At 42.7% G+C, this 22,090-nt stretch overlaps 1 protein-coding gene across 2 annotated transcripts in view; it reads left to right on the top strand.

Moving 5' to 3' along the window:
- The window catches only part of BRINP2 (BMP/retinoic acid inducible neural specific 2), a 361,798-nt gene that overhangs the window by 3,766 nt on the left and 335,942 nt on the right, over nt 1-22,090 (top strand). For both annotated transcript variants that reach the window (XM_056532001.1, XM_056532002.1), the window contains exon 2: nt 17,486-17,781. In XM_056532001.1, the coding sequence (XP_056387976.1) occupies nt 17,537-17,781 (245 nt within the window). In that variant the 5' untranslated portion in view covers nt 17,486-17,536. The remainder of the gene's footprint in view (nt 1-17,485; nt 17,782-22,090) is intronic.

Genomic DNA, 22,090 nt, shown 5'->3' with positions numbered 1-22,090 from the left:
TGACTCTAACACAACATGGGTACAACTTTTCAGCATAAAGACTATGGCTCCGAAACATTGTCCATGAGTCAGGTTAAAAGTAGAAGCCCACCACAGTCATGTAAAGAACTAAGGACTTAAGTTGGGTTCTGCATATGGTTTTGGTCAGTACTTAATCAGCATTTTTAGCTAAAACCAGGAGTTTGTCCAAAAGCCAGAAAAAGGTGCAACATTTTTATCTCTGTTTGTTTAACACTTGGCTTTGGCTAAAAATACTGACCTAAGTGCTAAAGTACATGTAAGACCAGCCTAAATGTATCTGTACTAGGGCAATAACTCTAGGCCTGATTGTAGGTCTGATGACCCCAATGGACAGTAGTCAACTCAGGTCATCAGATGTGGCCATAATACAACTATGTGTGGGGGACCATAAGGCTTCTTAGGGTAAATGTCATAAAAAGAGCTGCCTATATCTTCACGAGTACATACATGAGGGTCCTCAGAACAAAAGATATGGGAGATAATGTAGAGGTCATGGGGGCCGACATTTTTCTGTCAGTAAGCCAAGTAAAGATTACTACAGTCATTCTCCTCCTTGCTTGAATTGGTTGATAACAGGGAGTAATAGATTTAATTAATCTGAAGGTAAAGTCATACGTGGGTTTATCATCATTTTATTAGGTTGCAGATATCACATTTAGTCAAAAGTTCTATCTAGGAATCAATGGTCTTGAGATTGTTGGGGTGGAGATAACAACTTACAGCTAAAGGTCAACTTTGTAGGACATTATTAGCATACAAGCCATAAGAATAGCTATGCTATTGAGTAATACTACATTTAGTACAGCAACACTACATCAGACTATTTAGTAAGCCGTAAAATAGAGGTCAATATTTATTGACCTACAAAACAAGAACACTTACATTAGTGATGTATACAAACTGTGATCTCTTACATGGGTCCGAGTGGGGCTTTACAGACTAAATTCCTTATTTTATACACACTGGGGCCAGTTCCATAAGAAGCCAATGACTTTGGAGAGTGGGGGAGAAATGGACAACGTATGGGTAACCCATTGAGAACATACATTCCGATGTAACATCTCCATTAGACACCCACTAGAGCCAATTTATAGGATAATGTATCAACATGATTAGGGTGTAGGATGGGAATGGAGCATTCAGTGGGTTACTAACTAAAATGCAGGAAGACCATGTAAGCTTAATGTTGTCATTGGTCAGATATGACCCTAGGGCCCCAGTACTTTAAAAACCCATGCTAGCCATATAAAAAAATATGTTAACTTTTTTTTTAAGTCTTGGTGATGTATTTTAATCAACTATCAACTAGTAAATCACTTATTTAAACACCAATAAGGCTTGATTAAAACATAACTTTTACTTGATTCGATAAGAACTTAATAATCATAAAGAGGTACACACATAAACAAAGGGGGGGGGGGGGGGCATGAGAAAATGGGGGAAACAGGTGAGGCCCTAATCTTATAGTCCCTAACAAATGAATCTCCTAATTAAGGTGTGGAAATAGGGAAAGGGGATATATTAAAAAGTATGGTACAATGTAAACTATTATTGTGGTAGGTCTCTTTAGCCTACGCGTTTCGCCCCCAATGGTGTTGGGGGCTCATCAGGGATGAGAGATCCACAACAAATTACAATGTTAATAAACTATCAACTAGTGCCAGAAAGTTAAGCAGATTTGTAAATCTTCTGTCTAAAAAAAAACTTCTGTCTAAAAATCTTAACCCTTATCAGCTGCTGTATGTTCCATAGGAAGTGCTTTTTTTTTTGAATTTGCTGTCTGTCTGACCACAGTGCTCTCCGCTGACACCTCTGTCCATTTTAGGAACTGTCCAGAGCAGAAGCATTTTCTATAATAGACAGAGGTCTCAGCAGAGAGTACTGTGGTCAGACAGAAAGGAAATAAAAAAAAACAAAAACAAAAAAAAACTTCCTGTGGAGCATATAACAGCTGATAAGTACTGGAAGGATTAAGATTTTTATATAGAAGTAATTTACAAATCTGTTTAACTTTCTGGCACCAGTTGATAAAATAAAAAATAAAAATAAAAAGTTTTCCAGTGGAGTACCCCTTTCAAAGAAAACTGTCAGATATTTTCTCCTGCACTATCCACAGGTACTGGTGGATAGTGCGGGAGACGCTGATTCCTATGAGCCCTACCTTACCCGGATCCGCCTGGCCGTTCGCCCGCAATTGTAGTTTTAGTCTATGGGTATATCTTGCTGTTACTGGCACGGGCGGGGCTTCTGCAGCTTAACTGGCACTGACGTCAGCGCCGCTTATGAATATTCATACCCCCTCCCTCCAGTTAGGAGCGGCAAAGAGAGGGAGAACTGTAAGGAGGGGGGATGAATATTCATAAGTGGCGCTGATGTCAGTGCCAGTTAACCTGCAGAAGCCCCGCCCGTGCCAGTTACAGCAAGATATACCCATAGAATAAAAGTACAATTGCGGGCGAACGGCCGGGCGGATCCGGACAAGGTAGGGCTCATAGGAATCAGCGTCTCCCGCACTATCCACCAGTACTGTGGATAGTGAGGGAGAAAATATCTGACAGTTTTCCTTTAAACTTATCGGGTAGAGATAAAAAGAATAGGAAAGACCATATAAAATTCACATAACCCCTTCTATTCAAATACATATTTTTTGTGATAATCTCATGGGCAAACAACGACTCTACTGCTCAGGGATGGTGAAAAATATGATTTCACGTTTCATCACATTAGATGTTCTCACCCTTTGCCACCGACATTAATATTACACTACCCATAGGCACCTTTGCTGCAGAGTGTTCATATCATGTCCGCCCGTTGAAAGCCTGAGGTGGATAGAGATTGAGGTAAATATATGGCCATGTCTTGGAGTAGGGACTTGTGCTCTTATCAGTTTCAGTGCCATAGGGGTCAGCAGTCTATTGCATTGTAAATCACTGTAGGCCCCATCAAGATTAAAAGTGTATCCTCCAGCAATGAGCAAGATACAATGTTTGTTTTCGCCCTCTACCTAACCTTGTGCTTTTATAAAAGAGATCACCTCGGTGCCATACCTTACCGTATTGGCAGATGCTCCATTTATACGCGGGGACATTATCACTGACTTATAAAATAAAAGTGCCTTTATCTTACATTAAAGTTACCACCTGGCTCCTGTTCACATGAACAGATTATGCTATGAAATGTGTGAGCCTGGATTGACTCTAACTACTGGACAATCCGAAGAGACCTACGGCTTTATCCATTCAAATACCCTGTTTTCTAGAAGAAATAGAAAGATCGCTCAGACACATAGGGACTATTTGTAATGCACATTTATAATGTAAATGGGCACTTTCATGTTGCCGCGCGTGTCGACTCGTGATGGATTGGGGAGACGGATTACGATAATATATGTATATGCTCTTGTAAAAGTGGTAACGCTGATGATGTCATTGTTTACTAACCATGAAGTCATAGGATCATATATCACTAGGACATTTATAAGGGCATCTGTACCTTAGAGCAGTGTTTCCCAACCAGGGTGCCTCCAGCTGTTGCAAAACTACAACTCCCAGCATGCCTGGACAGCCGAAGGCTGTCCAGGCATGCTGGGAGTTGTAGTTTTGCAACAGCTGGAGGCACCCTGGTTGGGAAACACTTCCTTAGAGGCAGGGTAGCTGCTATAGGGGACCACGAAGTAATAGGCCTCTAAATACTTTTGCCCCTGGACTTAGCCCCCTCTTTGAAATAAACAATGATATCAGACAAGTAAGGGAGTAACAAACCAAGGGTGGACTTATCACATGCACAGCCTATAGTCAAGGGGGTCTTCTCCCTGCTGACCATTACCTTGTCCCGCAGTTCCAGCTACAACTCCCATCGTGCCCTGACAGCCAAAGTCAGAGTTGTGATTCTGCAACAACTGGAGAGCCACATGTTGGGGAACACTGTTTACATTGCATGGAAAAGATTGTGCTAGTGATCCAGTGGCACACACCTACTGGTGGACTGGCACCATGGTGAATAATATTTTGAGGAGCCCTGAGGCAGGTGCACTAAAGATAGCCACACACGTGATAATTGTTGGCTCATTGGACTAAAAGACATCTTTCCTAATCCTCCCACACACCTAAATACTTGGCCAAGTGTTCTTGCTTTTGGAATGGGGGGGGGGGGGGGGGAGGGTAAGCCACTGCCAGTGTGATTGGCGAGTGAAATCCAACATCATTCTTTCCCTTGACATTGTCTGTTGGGGGAGAGTCGGGAGCAGGGAAGCAACTACAGGGGGTGCAGAGGGTGCGGTTAAGGAGCCCAGGAGCTTAGGGGGCCTATAAGGCCTCTCTTTCATTTATGAGTGTGGTGGCCCAGTACGGGAGGTGTTACCCCGTGCTCCTGCTGTCCTGTCAGGCAGCCTCCTTCAGTGTGCCCAAGGCCCCCTGCACTTGTTTCCCCATTGTAAATATGTTTTACTATGTAAAGTGTTATAAAATGTAATGTTGCTTTAAAAATTATACCATGTGATATGTCATGTGATTGTTACCCAGGAGGTATCAGTGACCAGGTGATCCCAAGAGTGACCTATGGGATCCCTGCTAGTCTCCCCCATATAAGCCCTGGGTGGAGCTTCTCTCTCTCTTTTAGCTCTGCTCTTCTGCTAAGCTAAGGTCCTGTGCAATCGCCTAGTATGTGTGTCCAGAGTGTTGGAGAGCTCAAAGTCCAGTCCTGCAGCCACCATCAATTCAAGTAACTAAAGTCACAGCTTTATGAGTCAAGTCAAGTCAGTCCCTGTCATCTTTCTAGTCAGCGTGGTCTACATTCAATTGTCCAGTCCTACTACAAGTCCCAGAAAGCCCTTAAAGGGGTACTCCTCCCCTGGCATCTTATCCCCTATCCAAAGGATAGGGGATAAGATGTTAGATCGCCATGGTCCCGCTGCTGGGGACCCCGGGGATCACCACTGCGGCACCCCCCCATCATTACTGCACAGAGCGAGTTCGCTCTGTGCGTAATGACGGGTGATACAGGGGCCGGAGCAGCGTGACGTCATGGCTCCGCCCCTCATGACATCACGGCCCGTCCCCTTAATGCAAGTCTATGGCAGGGGGTGTGACGACCGCCACGCCCCCTTCCCATAGACTTGTATTGACGGGGCGGGCCGTGACGTCACGAGGGGCGGAGCCGTGATGTAACGATGCTCTGGCCCCTGTATTGCCCGTCATTATGTGCAGAGCGATCTCGCTCTGCGCAGTAATGATAGCGGGGTGCTGCAACAGCGATCCCTGGGGTCCCCAGTAGCGGGACCCTGGCGATCTGACATCTTATCCCCTATCCTTTGAATAGGGGATGAGATGTCTAGGGGCGGAGTACCCCTTTAAGGTCTCTGAGTCATTGGTCACCTCCTTGGGCCCTGGCTGAACTGTATAGACTTTACCAACTGTCTACCCTCAGTAAAGCTACCGTTGTCCGTAATTTGGCGTCGGAGTCTTTATTGCCCCCGTGCCTAGCCCTGGCTCTAGCGGTATACCTTCGGCTAGTTATAGGCTAAACCACACCCTGGCGTCACAAATACAAGGGGATAATGCCATCTGCCCCTAGGGTAACAACATCTGCCCTGCACCACACACCCCGCCACCACATGAGTAGACCAGTACTTTAAATGAAAAAGGATTATAGAAGGGGCCCTGTTACAGATTTTCCAATGGGGCCCAACATCTTCAAGGTATGTCACTGGTCAGGAAGCCTCCATACACACTAGATGGTTGGACAGTCCTGACAATATTTTCAGGTTTAGCTAATCTGTATGGGGGTCTTAGGACTACTACCTCAGCTTCATCACATTAACAGTTGGAAAGCAAGGGGTCACATACTATCCTTGCTCAAGTGGTCACATTTGTCTTCTCTATTATTCATATTGTAAACAGTGAAGGGTATGATGATTTATAGTACTCAACATTGCTTTGCCCCATTTTGGTGTTCTTTTTATATGCCCATAATTGTTTTATCAGCAATAAATTTTCAGGTGTTAGGGCACTGTTTCCCAACCAGGGTGCCTCCAGCTGTTGCAAAACTACAAATCCCAGCATGCCCGGACAGCCGAAGGCTGTCCGGGAATGCTGGGAGTTGTAGTTTTGCAACAGCTGGAGGCACCCTGGTTAGGAAACAGTGTTTTAGGCCATAAATAATACATTGTATATCTACTGCATGCTCCCCTGACCAGCTGCATCTGAAACACTTAGAATCCACCGGTATGTTATATATATATATATATATATATATATATATATATATATATATATATATATGTATATAGGTATTTGGCTTTAGTATATGTGTCAACGTGAATAAAATGCTACAAATTTTGTTATAAACTTAAATTGGTATTCCAATACCAACATTTTATCCACTATCCACAGAATAGGGTATAGCTTGCTAATCATGGGAGAAGGGGGGAACCACCAAAAAACATGTAGAATAGAGGGAAATAGAACTTGCCAGCACACCATTCGTTCTCTATGGGGCTTCCAAACAATGCCGAGGGCTGAGCTCAACCATGTTTGGAAGCCCCATAAAGAGTTGAAGAAGTGCTGGCTGCACATGGGTGGTAAACTCTGTTTATTTTGGGGACATTTCACTTCCATTTTAGAGATTGGTAGGGTTCTCAGTGGTCAGACCACTACCATTCAGTATATTAGAGGATAGCATGCAGAGATGGGTATAACAATTTAAAGGGGTACTCCGGTGGAAAACACATTTTTAGAATCAATTGGTGCCAGAGAGTTAAACAGATTTGTTAATTACTTCTATTTAAAAATCGTAATCCTTCCAGTACTTATCAGCTGCTGTATGCTCCACAGGAAGTTGTATTTCTTTCTACAGTTCTTTTCAGTTTGACCACAGTGCTCTCTGCTGACATCTCTGTCCGTATCAGGAACTGTCCAGAGCAGCATTTGCTATGGGGATTTGCTTGTACTCTGGACAGTTCCTGACATGGACAGAGGTGACACCAGAGAGCACTGTGGTCAGACAGAAAAGAAATTCAAAAAGAAAAGAACTTCCTCTGTAGTATACAGCAGCTGATAAGTACTGGAAGGATTAACATTTTTAAATAGAAGTAATTTACAAACTTTAACTTTCTGTCACCAGTTGATTTAAAAAAAAAATAAAATATTCCGCCGGAGTATCCCTTTAAATCAGTAGTTGTGGCCAATTCCTCAATCCATGTTGTATGTAATGCTCATGACTTTCCTAGCAGTACCTGTAAGTCATTCTGTTAAGCAGTGAAAAAATTAGTTTCACCCCATCCAGAAATAGCTGATAACAGAGAACACTAGTTCATGCTGAACTGAACTGTGAATGTAGATAAGGTAGACTTAAAGGGGTACTCCGGTGGAAAATATATATATATATATATATATATATTTTTTTTTTAAATCATCTGGTGCCCGAAAGTTAAACAGATTTGTAAATTGCTTCTATTAAAAAATCTTAATCCTTCCAGTACTTATTAGCTGCTGAATACTACAGAGGAAATTATTTTCTTTTTGGAACACAGAGCTCTCTGCTGACATCACGAGCACACTGCTCTCTGCTGACATCTCTGTCCATTTTAAGAACTGTCCAGAGTAGGAGAAAATCGCCATAGCAAACATATGCTGCTCTGGACAGTTCCTAAAATGGACAGAGATGTCAGCAGAGAGCACTGTGCTTGTGATGCCAGCAGAGAGCACTGTGTTCCAAAAAGAAAAGAATTTCCTCTGTAGTATTCAGCAGCTAATAAGTAATGGAAGGATTAAGATGTTTTAATAGAAGTCATTTACTAATCTGTTTAACTTTCTGGCACCAGTTGATTTAAAAAAAAAAAAAAAAAAAAAAGTTTTCCTGTGGAGTACCCCTTTAAAGTTTAAGGGTTCCTTTAGAAAAGAAAAAAACATCCCTGCGGCAGAAGAAAAACATAATAATCCAGTGCTAAACCATGTAAAACCTGCTTTTTAAAAATATCTTGTATTGGTGGGCTCTAATCCCGAGTCTGAACTATTTAGGTAATCTTGTAGAATGTATTTCCTTTCTTCAGCCTAATGTCGGACTATTATTTATTTATAATTTTTATTGTGAGCCGCCTTGGTCCCTGATAATTATAAGCTGCAGGCCATAATCCAGGACCATTACTAATGCATATTACATTCCACGGGGCTCGTGTAACCGGGAGCTAATGCTTTGCTCGTTTCTCATTGATTTAATTTTGGCCAAGTTAAGAAATGTTAATAAAAGCCACATTTTACCACTAGTGTCTTAATTCCACCTACTGTTGTATTGTAGAAAGAAAAAAAGAAAAAAATACATTGGAAAATGAGATCCAGGGTAGATTAAAAAACAAAACAAAAAGAAACAAAAAACTCTAAAAAAAAGGCCTGTCCGCTAAATACCCTACAAAATAACAATGCTATCTATTGTGTGAACTCTGTTGGGCTGTTCCTCTGTTTCTCCTCTTGGAAATGTATGCATAAACTGATAACTGTGACATTCTATTTGTCAATAGGGTGTCCCTGTCTATTATCAGTGCTGATTTGACCATGTCAGACTTTGTATGGGTGCATGCCCAATTGACAAGGGAAAGAATAAGCAAGGAAAAAGTAACCTATACCCAGGGCTCAGAAGTCCAGAGAGATCTCACAGCCAAGTCATGGAAGGGGATTAAAGTTAAAGCTTTATTGGTTCACAACAACAATAACGCGTTTCGGGGTTTGCATACCCCTTCTTCAGATTGATAAATCTGTCAATCTGAAGAAGGCGTATGCTGACCCCGAAATGCGTTATTGTTGTGGTGAACCAATAAAGCTTGAACTTTAATTCACTTCCATGACTTGGCTGTGAGATCTCTCTGGACTTCTGAGAGCCTGGGTGAAGGTTATTTTTTCCTTGCTATCGAGTTTACCTTCAGGATTCCCATCTGGACCTATCCTGAGACCTGCGGGACTGCACAGAGTCCTCCTTCTTTACCTCAGATTGAGGGTATTTAATATGGTGAGCGACCATCCATTTGAAACCCCTCACCTATCCCCACTTTTTGTGGGGTGCGACTTGCTTCCTATGGTAATGCACTAGGCGCCTCCTTGGGCCTTTTCTCTTTTTCTCTCCATTTAAAGGGAAACAGTAAGGCTGGGTTCACATATGTAAAACAAAATCCAGCTCACCTTTCCTGGCTCGGTGCACGGACTGGTACCCAGCTAGGCACCAAACAATACTGAAGAAAAAGCAGGAGGTCCAGCACTTCGACGATTAGCAGCTTTATTGAAGTAGAAAACACACGGCAAAAAGCGACAGGCAGACGCGTTTCGAGCGCATGCACTCGAAACGCGCCTGATGCTCGCTGTGGCCGTGTGTTTTGTACTTCAATAAAGCTGCTAATCTTCGAGGTGCTGAACCTCCTGCTTTTTCTTCAGCTGGGTTCACATATGTCCGGCATAGTTTCCCATCTGGCGCTCACCAGAGGGAAACTGATGCTAGAACTGATCCCATTCATTTGAATGAGACAGTTCACAATCATCCAGCGTCTCAATTTTAACTCCGGATTGTTGGATACGCCGGACAGCACCGTACAGGGAAACGCAGCTTGTGCCATTCCCCTGTCCGGCATTCAGAAACAATGGACACCGGATGCCATACAACTGTTGATAATGGATGCATGTTGTCATCAGTTGGGTCGAGATCTAGGCTGAGTTCTCCTTTGCCGGATGCTGGACATATGTAAACCTAGCTAACACCCAGTTGTCAGTTTATTCAAACTTCTCCAAAAGTAAAAAACATAGGAAAGGTGCTAAATGTGCTAAGAAAAGATGAACTCAATTTTTTTAAAACAGACAGGTCAAGAGTGCAGACATGTCTGCTTTAAACGGTACCTAAAGTTTAAAAAAAAATCTGACATGTCATAGCAATGTGTCAGAGATTTTGATCGGGGGGGTTGGGGGGTCCTGGGGTTGAGAATTTTGTGAATATATAGACGAATATTCATCTTATATTTGCAAATTTCGCGTATTTGTTATATTTGCATATGCGAATATTCACGTATTCGAGGAAGAAAACAGTGAGGGGGTGGGCAACTTTACTATTGGTTGCTAGGGAAGTTGTTGATAACCTCTGACAAGTGTATTTGCATCAATCTAATTGGCCCACAAGTGAAAAGAAGGAATATGCAAATATTCACATATGCGAATATGCAGAAAAAAAGTCAATATTCATAATTTCGAATATATAGCAAATATATTTGCAATATTCGCGAATTTTGGACATTCACGATAAAAATTTGAAATGCGAATATTCGCACCCCACACTAGTCACCAACCAATTATAAAAACGCCTCATTCAAACAGTTACATTTATATATGTGTCCCACTAAAATTTGTTAACAATCTGTTTGCTTTAATATTGACGCTGTGTTGCTTTTTCTGAGTCCAATCTCAAATATAGTGGATCCCAAGAGGTAGAGGGAGTTGGTTGAGAACTGTCAGACCATCATTAATCACGGATGCTAAAGATAGGTCATCAATGTTAAATCCTACAAATTCACTGTAAATGGCCATCTGGAGATTTCATGACAGATCCAACAATAATGTTTCAAAGAGTGAATGGCAGAAAGTCCTTATTGTACTTTAGGGGATTGTTTAGCGTGTGACCACTTGTTAAGTTTTCATTGGGCATTGTATATTTGCATTTTAAGGAGTACTCTGGTGGAAAACTTATTATTTTTTTTTTTAATCAACTGGTGTCAGAAAGTTAAACAGATTTGTAAATTATTTCTATTAAAAAATCTTAATCCTTCCAGTACTTATTAGCTGCTGAATACTACATAGGAAATTATTTTCTTTTTGGAACACAGTGCTCTCTGCTGACATCTCTGTCCATTTTGGGAACTGTCCAGAGCAGCATATGTTTGCTATGGGGATTTTCTCCTACTGTGGACAGTTCTTAAAATGGACAGAGGTGTCAGCAGAGAGCACTTTGCTCGTGATGTCAGCAGAGAGCTCTGTGTTCCAAAAAGAAAATAATTTCCTCTGTAGAATTCAGCAGCTAATAAGTACTGGAAGGATAAAGATTTTTTAATAGAAGTAATTTCCAAATCTGTTTAACTTTCTGGCACCAGTTGATTCTCCATGCTTCAGTGGGTGGAAAGGGGGGTGGAATGGATTAAAGGGGTACTCCACTTCCCCAGTGTCCGGAAGTTTTAGCATCGAAGGTTGGGTACGGGCTGTGGGGGTCGTGACGTCATGGCCACACTCCTCGAAATGACCCGCCATGCCCCCTCAATGCAAGTCTATAGGAGGGGGCGTGACAGCATTGAGGGGGCGTTGAGGGGGCGTTGCATGACATCACGAGGAGCATGGCTGTGACGTCACGACCCTTGCAGCCTGCACCCAGCCTTCAAAACTAAATGTTCCGGCCTCTGGGGCAGTGGAGTACCCCTTTAAGTAAAGTAATGCTATCCACCGACTCACTGCAGCATAGCCACGCCCCCAGAGGCCATGTGACTTATGACATATTGTCTCTAGCCGCATGGAATGCTGGAAAGGTCAGAGACAACAGTAAAATAAAAAGACAAACTACAGCATAAAAACAGAACAAAGCAGCTGACTGAGGTAAGAGAACCACACTAAACAATATTATAAATTGACATCATGGCCTAAAAGGGGTGATCCAGGAAAAAAAACTTTATATATATATATATATATATATATATATATATATATATATATATATATCAACTGGCTCCATAAAGTTAAACAGATTTGTAAATTACTTCTATTAAAAAATATTAATCCTTTCAGTACTTATGAGCTTCTGAAGTTGAGTTGTTCTTTTCTGTCTAAGTGCTCTCTGATGACACGTGTCTCGGGAACCGCCCCTTTTAGAAGAGGTTTGCTATGGGGATTTGCTTCTAAACTGGGCGTTTCCCGAGACACGTGTCATCAGAGAGCACTTAGACAGAAAAGAACAGCTCAACTTCAGAAGCTCATAAGTACAGAAATGATTAAGATTTTTTAATAGAAGTAATTTACATATCTGTTTAACTTTCTGGAGCCAGTTGATATATATATAAATAGGTTTTGCCTGGAATACCCCTTTAACCTCTTAAGGACAATGGACGTACTCTTACACCCCCTTTTCCGAGTCCTTAAGGACCGAGGACGTAGGAGTACGTCCTGTCCAATCCCGGCCCCCCGCCGCTAGCCGGAGGGGAGCCGGTGCCCGATGCCTGCTGAAATAGTTCAGCAGGCATCGCGGCATATCGCCCAGGGGGGTCATTATGCCCCCCCCCATGTCGGCGATGGCCGCAGATCACTGGACAATTCAGTCCAGCGATCTGCGGTGATCCCGGGTCAATCGGGTCTCCAGTGACCCGGTGACCCGGAATTACTGGCTGATCGGGGCCGTCAGAGATGGCCCCGAACAGCCATAGCCAGCAGGGGTGAGGTGGGACTGGTGCCACCTCACGATCGCCCTGATTCGTCGGCCGACCAATCAGGGCGCCTGCTGCGGGTGTCACTCCCGCAACCGGCTCCGCCCCTCTTCCGGAGGACGTGAGCGGGTGCGGGACGTGCACCCCGGGTGCTGGGGACCCCGATCCCCGGCGTTAATGTTGGGATCGGGGCCCCAGGAACAGCGGCGGTGGCGGGACTGACATGCGCGGCGTGGATAAGCAGCAGCAGGAGGTGAGTGACAGCCTCCTGCTGTTGCTTAGCAACAGCTCCCAGCATGCAAAAAGGGCATGCTGGGAGCTGTAGTTATGCAACAGGAGAAGCCAGACCACCACAACTCCCAGCATTCCCTTATGGGCATGCTGGAACTTATGGTTTTGCAACAGCTGGAGGCACATTTTTACTATGGAAAAGTGTACCTTCAGCTGTTGTATAACTACAACTCCCAGCTTGCACAATCAGCTAAAGTGCATGCTGGGAGTTGTAGTGGTGCATCTGGTGGTTGCATAACTACAACTCCCAGCATGCCCCTTGGCTGTCGGTGACTGCTGAGAGTTGTAGTTTTGCAACAGCTGAAGGCACACTGAGTTAAATATCAAACCAGTGTGTCTCCAGCTGTTGCATAACTACAATCCCCAGCATCCCCAGCCAAAGTAGTATGCCTTCAGCTGTTGCATAACTACAAGACCCAGCATGCCCTTCTGCTGTCCGTACATGCTGGGGGTTGTAGCTTTTGCAACAGCTGAAGGCACACTGGTTGCAAAACACTGAGTTTGTTACCAAACTCGGTGTTTCACAACCAGTGTGCCTCCAGCTGTTGCAAAACTACAACTCCCAGCATGCACTGATAGACTGTACATGCTGGGAATTGTAGTTTTGCAACAGCTGGATGTTTCTCCCCCCCCCCCCCAATGTGAACGTACAGGGTACACTCACATGGGCGGAGGATTACAGTAAGTATCCGGCTGCAAGTTTGAGCTGCGGCAAATTTTCTGCCACAGCTCAAACTGCCAGCGAGAAACTACTGTGAACCCCCCGCCCGTGCGACTGTACCCTAAAAACACTACACTAACAAAAAATAAAATAAAAAATAAAAAAAACTACATATACACATACCCCTACACAGCCCCCCTCCCCAATAAAAATGAAAAACGTCTGGTACGCCACTATTTCCAAAACGGAGCCTCCAGCTGTTGCAAAACTACAACTCCCAGCATGCACTTATAGACCCTACATGCTGGGAGTTGTAGTTTTTCAACAGCTGGATGTTCCCCCCTCCCCAATGTGAACGTACAGGGTACACTCACATGGGCAGAGGTTTACAGTAAGTATCCGGCTGCAAGTTTGAGCTGCTGCAAATTTTCTGCCGCAGCTCAAACTGCCAGCGAGAAACTACTGTGAACCGCCCGCCTGTGCGACTATACCCTAAAAACACTACACTACCACAAAATAAAATAAAAAGTAAAAAACACTACATATACACATACCCCTACACAGCCCCCCTCCCCAATAAAAATGAAAAACGTCTGGTACGCCACTGTTTCCAAAACGGAGCCTCCAGCTGTTGCAAAACAACTACTCCCAGTATTGCCAGATAGCCGTTGACTGTCCAGGCATGCTGGGAGTTTTACAACAGCTGGAGGCACCCTATTTGGGAATCACTGGCGTAGAATATCCCTATGTCCACCCCTATGCAAGTCCCTAATTTAGGCCTCAAATGCGCATGGCGCTCTCACTTTGGAGCCCTGTCGTATTTCGAGGCAACAGTTTAGGGTCACATATGGGGTATCGCCGTACTCGGGAGAAATTGTGTTACAAATTTTGGGGGGTATTTTCTGCTATTACCCTTTTTAAAAATGTAAAATTTTTGGGAAACCAAGCATTTTAGGTAAAAAAAATGTTTTTTTTTTACATATGCAAAAGTCGTGAAACACCTGTAGGGTATTAAGGTTCACATTACCCCTTGTTACGTTCCCCGAGGGGTCTAGTTTCCAAAATGGTATGCCATGTGTTTTTTTTTTGCTGTTATGGCACCATAGGGGCTTCCTAAATGCGGCATGCCCCCAGAGCAAAATTTGCTTTCAAAAAGCCAAATGTGACTCCTTCTCTTCTGAGACCTGTAGTGCGCCAGCAGAGCACTTTTCATCCCCATATGGGGTGTTTTCAGAATCGCGAGAAATTGGGCTTAAAATTTTGGGGGTTATTTTCTGCTATTACCCTTTTTAAAAATGTAAAAATTTTGGGAAACCAAGCATTTTAGGTTAAATTTTTTTTTTTTTTTTTTACATATGCAAAAGTCGTGAAACACCTGTAGGGTATTAAGGTTCACTTTACCCCTTGTTACGTTCCCCCAGGGGTCTAGTTTCCAAAATGGTATGCCATGTGTTTTTTTTGCTGTTCTGGCACCATAGGGGCTTCCTAAATGCGGCATGCCCCCAGAGCAAAATTTTCTTTCAAAAAGCCAAATGTGACTCCTTCTCTTCTGAGACCTGTAGTGCGCCAGCAGAGCACTTTTCACCCCCATATGGGGTGTTTTCTGAATCGGGAGAAAATGGGCTTCAAATTTTGTGGGGTATTTTCTGCTATTATCCTTTTTAAAAATGCAAAAATTTTGGGAAACCAAGCATTTTAGGTTAAATTTTTTTTTTTTTTTTACATATGCAAAAGTCGTGAAACACCTGTAGGGTATTAAGGTTCACATTACCCCTTGTTATGTTTCCCGAGGGGTCTAGTTTCCAAAATGGTATGCCATGTGTTTTTTTTTTTTGCTGTCCTCGCACCATAGGGGCTTCCTAAAGGTGACATGCCCCCTAAAAACCATTTCTGAACCCTCTACTGCACCCGCTGAACACTTTACATAGACATATGAGGTATGTGCTTACTCGAGAGAAATTGGGCTACAAATACAAGTAAAAATTTTCTCCTGTTACCCCTTGTAAAAATTCAAAAATTGGGTCTACAAGAATTTGCGAGTGTAAAAAATGAAGATTGTGAATTTTCTCCTTCACTTTGCTGCTATTCCTGTGAAACACCTAAAGGGTTAATACACTTATTGAATGTCATTTTGAATACTTTGGGGAGTGCAGTTTTTATAATGGGGTCATTTATGGGGAATTTCTAATATGAAGACCCTTCAAATCCACTTCAAACCTGAACTGGTCCATGAAAAATAACGAGTTTGAAAATTTTGTGAAAAATTTCAAAATTGCTGCTGAACTTTGAAGCCCTCTGGTGTCTTCCAAAAGTAAAAACTCATACATTTTATGATGCAAACATAAAGTGGACATATTGTATATGTGAACCCAAAAAAATGTGTTTTGAATATCCATTTTTCTTACAAACAGAGAGCTTCAAAGTTAGAAAAATGCAAAATTTTCTTTTTTTTCATCAAATTTTGGGATTTTTCACCAAGAAAGGATGCAAGTTACCATAAAATTTTACCACTAAGTTAAAGTAGAATATGTCACGAAAAAACAATCTCAGAATCAGAATGATAACTAAAAGCATTCCAGAGTTATTAATGTTTAAAGTGACAGTGGTCAGAATTGCAAAAAACGCTCTGGTCCTTAAGGTGTAAAATGGCCTGGTCCTTAAGGGGTTAAGTCTGCAGGGTATGGGGAACAACATGGCATCAATATTTTGCGAATATATATATATATATATATATATATATAAGTTTTTTTTCCTGGATAACCCCTTTAAAGGCTGAAGAAAAAAATCATGTATACCCCTTTAAAGATCAAGTTTTATTTTAATTTATTTTTTAAAGCACTAGTGCCCTTCTTGTCCATGGACTGTATCTGATATTACAGGTCAGCTCCATTTAGGGGGATATGGATGAGCTGCAATACCAGATATAACCTATTCAGAGCATGGGAATATTTTGGATAAGGGAAAAAAAACAAAACAAAAAAAAAAAAAACAGTTTTCTTATATCACATACTTCAATAGCCTTTTCTATGGATGGTACTTTTAGAATTTTAGACCAGTTGAAATAACAGTGCCACCTATATGTGGGTATACAGCATGTACGATTTTTGCTTTAATACATGGACCCGCTGCACTGGCGGATATTTAGTCATTATTGTGTTGGTCAAGCACAGCACTTCATAGAACATCACATTTGTGGATGTTTTTCTCTTTAAAGTACCTTCTCAGATGTGCTAATGGCTTCCACCTATTAATGAGCTCCGCCATGATGAATAAAAACAAAACACTAAATATTTGAAAGTGTTTTTTTATAAGCTCATACTATCATTTTGTGTACCTAATACCCATTTCATTGAGAAGCGCACTACCTACAGGTAAATTGATTTTCTTTGCCCTTTCCGTTTTTTTCACATAATGGTCTAATTATGTGATTTCCAGACAAAGGGATAAGTGCAATAACACCGGATGAAAATAGGATACTTCATACATAAAATTATAGGCCATTAAGCTTTCAAATTTTTATAGTTTATGTTTCCAGCGTATTGTTCGTAAAGTGGAAACCGATAAGGATTACTATATGAAACCCGTTAATGCGCTACCACTGAACGCCATGGCCACCTACACCAACTCTTTAATTTCACGTCGTCTAGACCTGTATTCTGATGGAACGGAAGTTTAATGAACCCAAAGAACACAGTAAAACGCTTTTCTTTTTTTTTTGCCGGGCGTAGTAAGCGATTAACTGAAAATTTTAATTTAAAGGTGACTGAACGTTCATAAGAAAACTAATAAGATTAAATTCACCAAATTTTTCCTCATCCGAACTTGTTTTTGTAGCTGCGACCAACAGTTGCCGTAGTAACCGTGCTGTTGATTTAATGAGTGTTAATGGCGGGTATTTTAACTTCCCGGGGAAAACAAATTCTGAGCTATCGGTATTGTCAATTTTTGATTATGGAAAGTAAACACAACAGAATGTTTAGTATATGAAGATGGTAATAGGGTTTATTAGAGTTGACTGCTGATAACCGCGATTTTCTCTCTGCTGATTTTCCTGTTTTTTCTCTTTTTTGTTTGTTTCCATACAGGGAGAGAGGGCGTGAGGGGGAGAATGAAGCATTTTGCTGCGTCCGAGAAGCATGAGGTGGCACCTGTACACCCGCTCTGACTGGGCATGGCTGGTGCTGACTTGGTTGTCTGTAATGTTGTGTTTGGCAACCGCTACAGCCACACTTTCTAGGCAACATGGCTCGGCCGCTTCATCCGGTCAGGCGTCACTGGACTGGTTGCTTAGTAACAGGGGCCCATTCCATGGGGCCCAGCAATACATGGACTTTGCTGAGAGGTACCAACAAGGATATACCACCAGGTATCACGTTCACAGGTAAGAATGACGCCATTGCTTACTTTCTTACGTGATTTCTATGTTTATTTTTTATTGTATTTAAAGTCACACAGTGATTGTATGTTGCCTGGTTTAAAGGGGTACTCCAACCCTAGACATCTTATCTCCTTTCCAAAGGATAGGGGATAAGATGTCTGACTGCGGGGGTCCCGCCGCTGGGGACCCTCGCAATATAGCATGCTGCACCCACCTGTATCTGCTTTCGGCAATGCTGCAGGTTCGACTCTGCCCTTGTGTGATATCACGCCCCGCCCCCTCAATGCAAGTCTAAGGGAAGGGGCGTGACGGCTGTCACACCCCTTCCCATAGACTTGCATTGAGGGGGCGGGGCGTGATGTCACACGGGGGCGGAGTTGTGACATCACGATCTTCCGTACCCATGGTCAGGAGCCAGAACCTCCAGCGTTGCCGGAAGCAGATACAGGTGAGTGCTGCATGCTATATTGTGAGGTCCCCAGCGGCGGGACCCCCGCGATCAGACATCTTATCCCCTATCCTTTGGATAGGGGATAAGATGTCTAGGGGTGGAGTACTCCTTTAAAGGAAATCTGTCTGTAGTATCCCTGCTTGTAGTGTGGGTGATGCTGATTAAAATGGTGCTCACATTGTTCAGAATCGCCCAGGCGTTCCGCCGCAAATTGCATTTTTTGGTTTATGCCAATGAGGGCCTTGGGGCATGGGCGGAGCCAGATTCGTCAATGTTCATAACCCACCTCCCTGCTCCTTCACCCGTTTTAGTGTACGGCGCATGCTTACTGTGTGCTCCCGGAAGCGGCGCTTCTCCCCCCGGCTTCATACTTATCAAAGATGGCTGCAGCAGTGAAGCTGGGAGTACACAGTAAGCAGCGATAACTTTTAAGGAAATTGAGATAACCGTAAACGAAATTCTCAGCTGATGTGGTGGCGGGGTCATCTGTCTAGTATCTTTATATCTTGGTCAGAATGGAGAGCAGCGACAAAAAGCATTGCATGCCCTAGAGGACCTGTGCTCTCCTGCATTACACAGACAACCAATTATTAGAATGTATACTGTGTAATGCTTATTTTCTCCTGGGGTGGCGCTGCAGAGAAACTATTACAGTTGATTGCCAGAGATCCCAGAGAGGAGCCACTTTTTGATCAGCTTTTTGTCAAGACATATTTCTTACATGTAGGCATTATTGCACCCAATGACTGTCCAATATAAGTTTATTGGGGGTCTCCATTGTGGTAATAATAAGTATGGATAGCAGATAGCCTTCCTTTAACGATTCCTCATGACCATTCTGCAATGCCTAAAGGACTTATATTACCTGCTCCAAAGTTTCAGTTCAAAGGACATTTTTTATTATTTTATGATATGATTATTATTTTTATGATGATGTTTATTATTATTATTATTATTATTATTATTACATGGTCTTTAATATATTATTATTATTATTATTATTATTATTATTATTTATAATTATATTTATATAAAGCCAACCTATTCCACAACACTTTACAATACAGAGGTTACATACACATATGAAAAATTACATAATAGAAAAGTAGCAATTTAAACAGAGGAATAGGGGCCCTACTCACAAGAGCTTACAATCTATGAGGAAGTAGCAGTGACTTAAATGGTAAAAGTACTTGTATACAATGGTCGTTGTATTAAAAGATATCAGGGTGCAAGGAGTTTGGGGGGACACTGCTGACTGAAAGGATTAGGTTCTGAGGAAAATTGCAGAAGGGAAGGAGGGATGGGTAGTAGAAAAGGGGTCAGATTATGGGCTTTGATAGCACTGCATGAAATGATGTGCTTTATGGCACATTTAAAACTGTGGATGTTAGGAATTAAAGCGGTACTCTGGTGGAAAGCAAATGCTTTCAGATCAACTGGTGCCAGAAAGCTAAACAGATTTGTAAATTACTTCTATTTAAAAATCTTCATTCTTGCAGTACTTATCAGCTGCTGTATGCTCCATATAATCCCCTTAGAAAACCTCTCCTGTTCTGGACAGTTCCTGACACAGACAAAGGTGGCAGCAGAGAGCACTGTGGTCAGACTAGAAAGAACTACACAAGTTCCTCTGGAGCATACAGAAGCTGATAAGTACTGGAAGGATGACAATTTTTATCTAAAAGTAATTTGCAAATTTGTTTAACTTTATGCCACAAGTTGATTTGAAAGCATGTATTTCCTCTGGAGTACTCCTTTAACCACTTAAGAATACCGGGCGTACCTGTACGCCCGTGGGAATTCTGGTCCCCCCCCACCCATGTCGGTGATCGCCGCAGATCGCAGGTGAATTCACACCGCCGATTTGCGGCGATTCCGGTCATATGGGTCCCGATGACCTGGAATTAGAAGGTGATTGGCGATGTACTATACACCGCCAATCACCTCCTGTTGCTTGGGCAAGGTGGCGATCACTTCACCTCCCCAGGAGCGCTGCTATTAATCGGATGATCGTCCGACCAATAGCAGCTGGCAGAGGAGGAGGTTAATGCCCCCTTCTCTCAGCTCTGCCAGCCCACCGATCTCAGTCAGTAGGCAGAGCTGAGAGAAGTTACCAGGGACAACCCCCCCTCCCCCTCTGTGAAGAAAGTGGCCTCCTGCCACCCTTAGTGCAGGGACAGATAATGTGAGGGAAAGGTAGGTGCAGGTGTTAAGGAAAAAAAAGGGGAAAAAAAACTCCCTGACCCCCTAATAGGTTCCCAAGTGTCTGCTACCCATTTTTTTATGTGACCTTGGCCCTATTTGTCACCCTTTTTTTTGGGCCGCAGTGTTTTTTTTCCTGATGAAATTTATGTGACTTACAATCACACACCGTTATGTAGTTTGCACCCAAGCACACACACATACACACTCCCCCCCCCTCGCACACATCCCCTCCCTGCCCCCCCCCCCCCAAAGTGATCCTGCGTATTACCCTCTACCACATTTTTGAAGTCCCACGTACCCCTCAGGGAGCTCTCTGTAGATGAGTCACATCAGTTTTAAGAGGATACTCATCTTCCGCCAGTATATTCCCTCGAAGCGGGTGCGGTATAGAGTTTCCCGCCATACCGCAAAATTGCCAAGACAAACCTAAATTGCCCAGACAAACCTGAAAAAACTGATAAGACCTCTTGGGGGGGGGGGGGGGGGGGCTGGTTGGGGGGTTTATCTTATCTACCAAATGGTTAGGGATGGCCACACACATCACATTCCCAGAATAAATGGCATGTCAGTAGTAAAATTGTAATTTTCATTTTCCCCATAGTTCACTTCATCCATTCCTGGAAAATAAATTTCGGGAACACCCGTCCGTTACAAATGTCACCCCTCCGTTCCAAATGTCAAGTCCCCCCTATACACCTTCCTGGGGGGGGGAGGTACTGTCTGTAATGGGGTCACATGTGGGAGTTTCTTCTTGTTATTTTCCGCTGAATATATGTAACCGTCAGCTACTGATATGCCATAGGCCTTCAAATGCAAACATAGCTCTATGACTCTTGAGCCCTGTAGTGCGCCCCCACAGCATTTTATGTCCACATATGGGGTATTTCCATACTCAGAAGCAATGGGGTTACAAAATTTGGGGGACATTTTCACCTATTACCTTTTGTGCAAATGAAAAATTTGGGGTAACACCAGCATTTTTGTGAAAAAAAGAAACTGTTTGTCGTTTTACGGCCCACTGTTCAAAACACCTGTGAGGTGTAAATACTCACTGTACCCCTTGTTACATTCCCTGAGGGGAGTTGTTTCCACAATGATGGCACTTGAGGGGAGGTCCCACTGTTCCAGCACAATGGTAGCTCTGTAAACGCTAGCATTTTAGTGTAAAAAAATCGAATTCTCCTGTCCAGAGTAGGAGAAAATCTCTATAGCAAACCTGTCCTGTCCTGCTCTGGACAGTTCTTGACATGTCAGCAGAAAGCTCTGTGGTCAAACAGAAAGGAAATTCAAAAAAAAAAAACTCCCTGAGGAGCATACAGCCGCTAAGTACTGGAAGGATAAAGATCTTTTAATAAAAGTAATTTACAAATCTGTTTAACTTTCTGGCACCAGTTGATTAAAAAAAAAAAAATGTTTTCCATGAGGAAAACATTTGAGGAATGAGGAAGGAAAGATGAATATTATTACCATAAATAATAAATATTACTACCATACTGTTACTGACCAAATCCTGTATACTGAGTAGGAAATACACTGCAGTAACATCTACTGACTCACAGGGGACATCTTTCTTGAAGTCATTCTCTTTCCTTTTCTTCTCTGTCTTGCTCAAACCGTTATAAAGTCTTCTTTCAACCATGACTCGTATTCACA

Source organism: Hyla sarda, chromosome 7 (genome assembly GCF_029499605.1).
Source record: "Hyla sarda isolate aHylSar1 chromosome 7, aHylSar1.hap1, whole genome shotgun sequence".
Taxonomy (NCBI): Eukaryota; Metazoa; Chordata; class Amphibia; order Anura; family Hylidae; genus Hyla; species Hyla sarda.
This window is presented reverse-complemented; position numbering and strand designations above follow the sequence as displayed.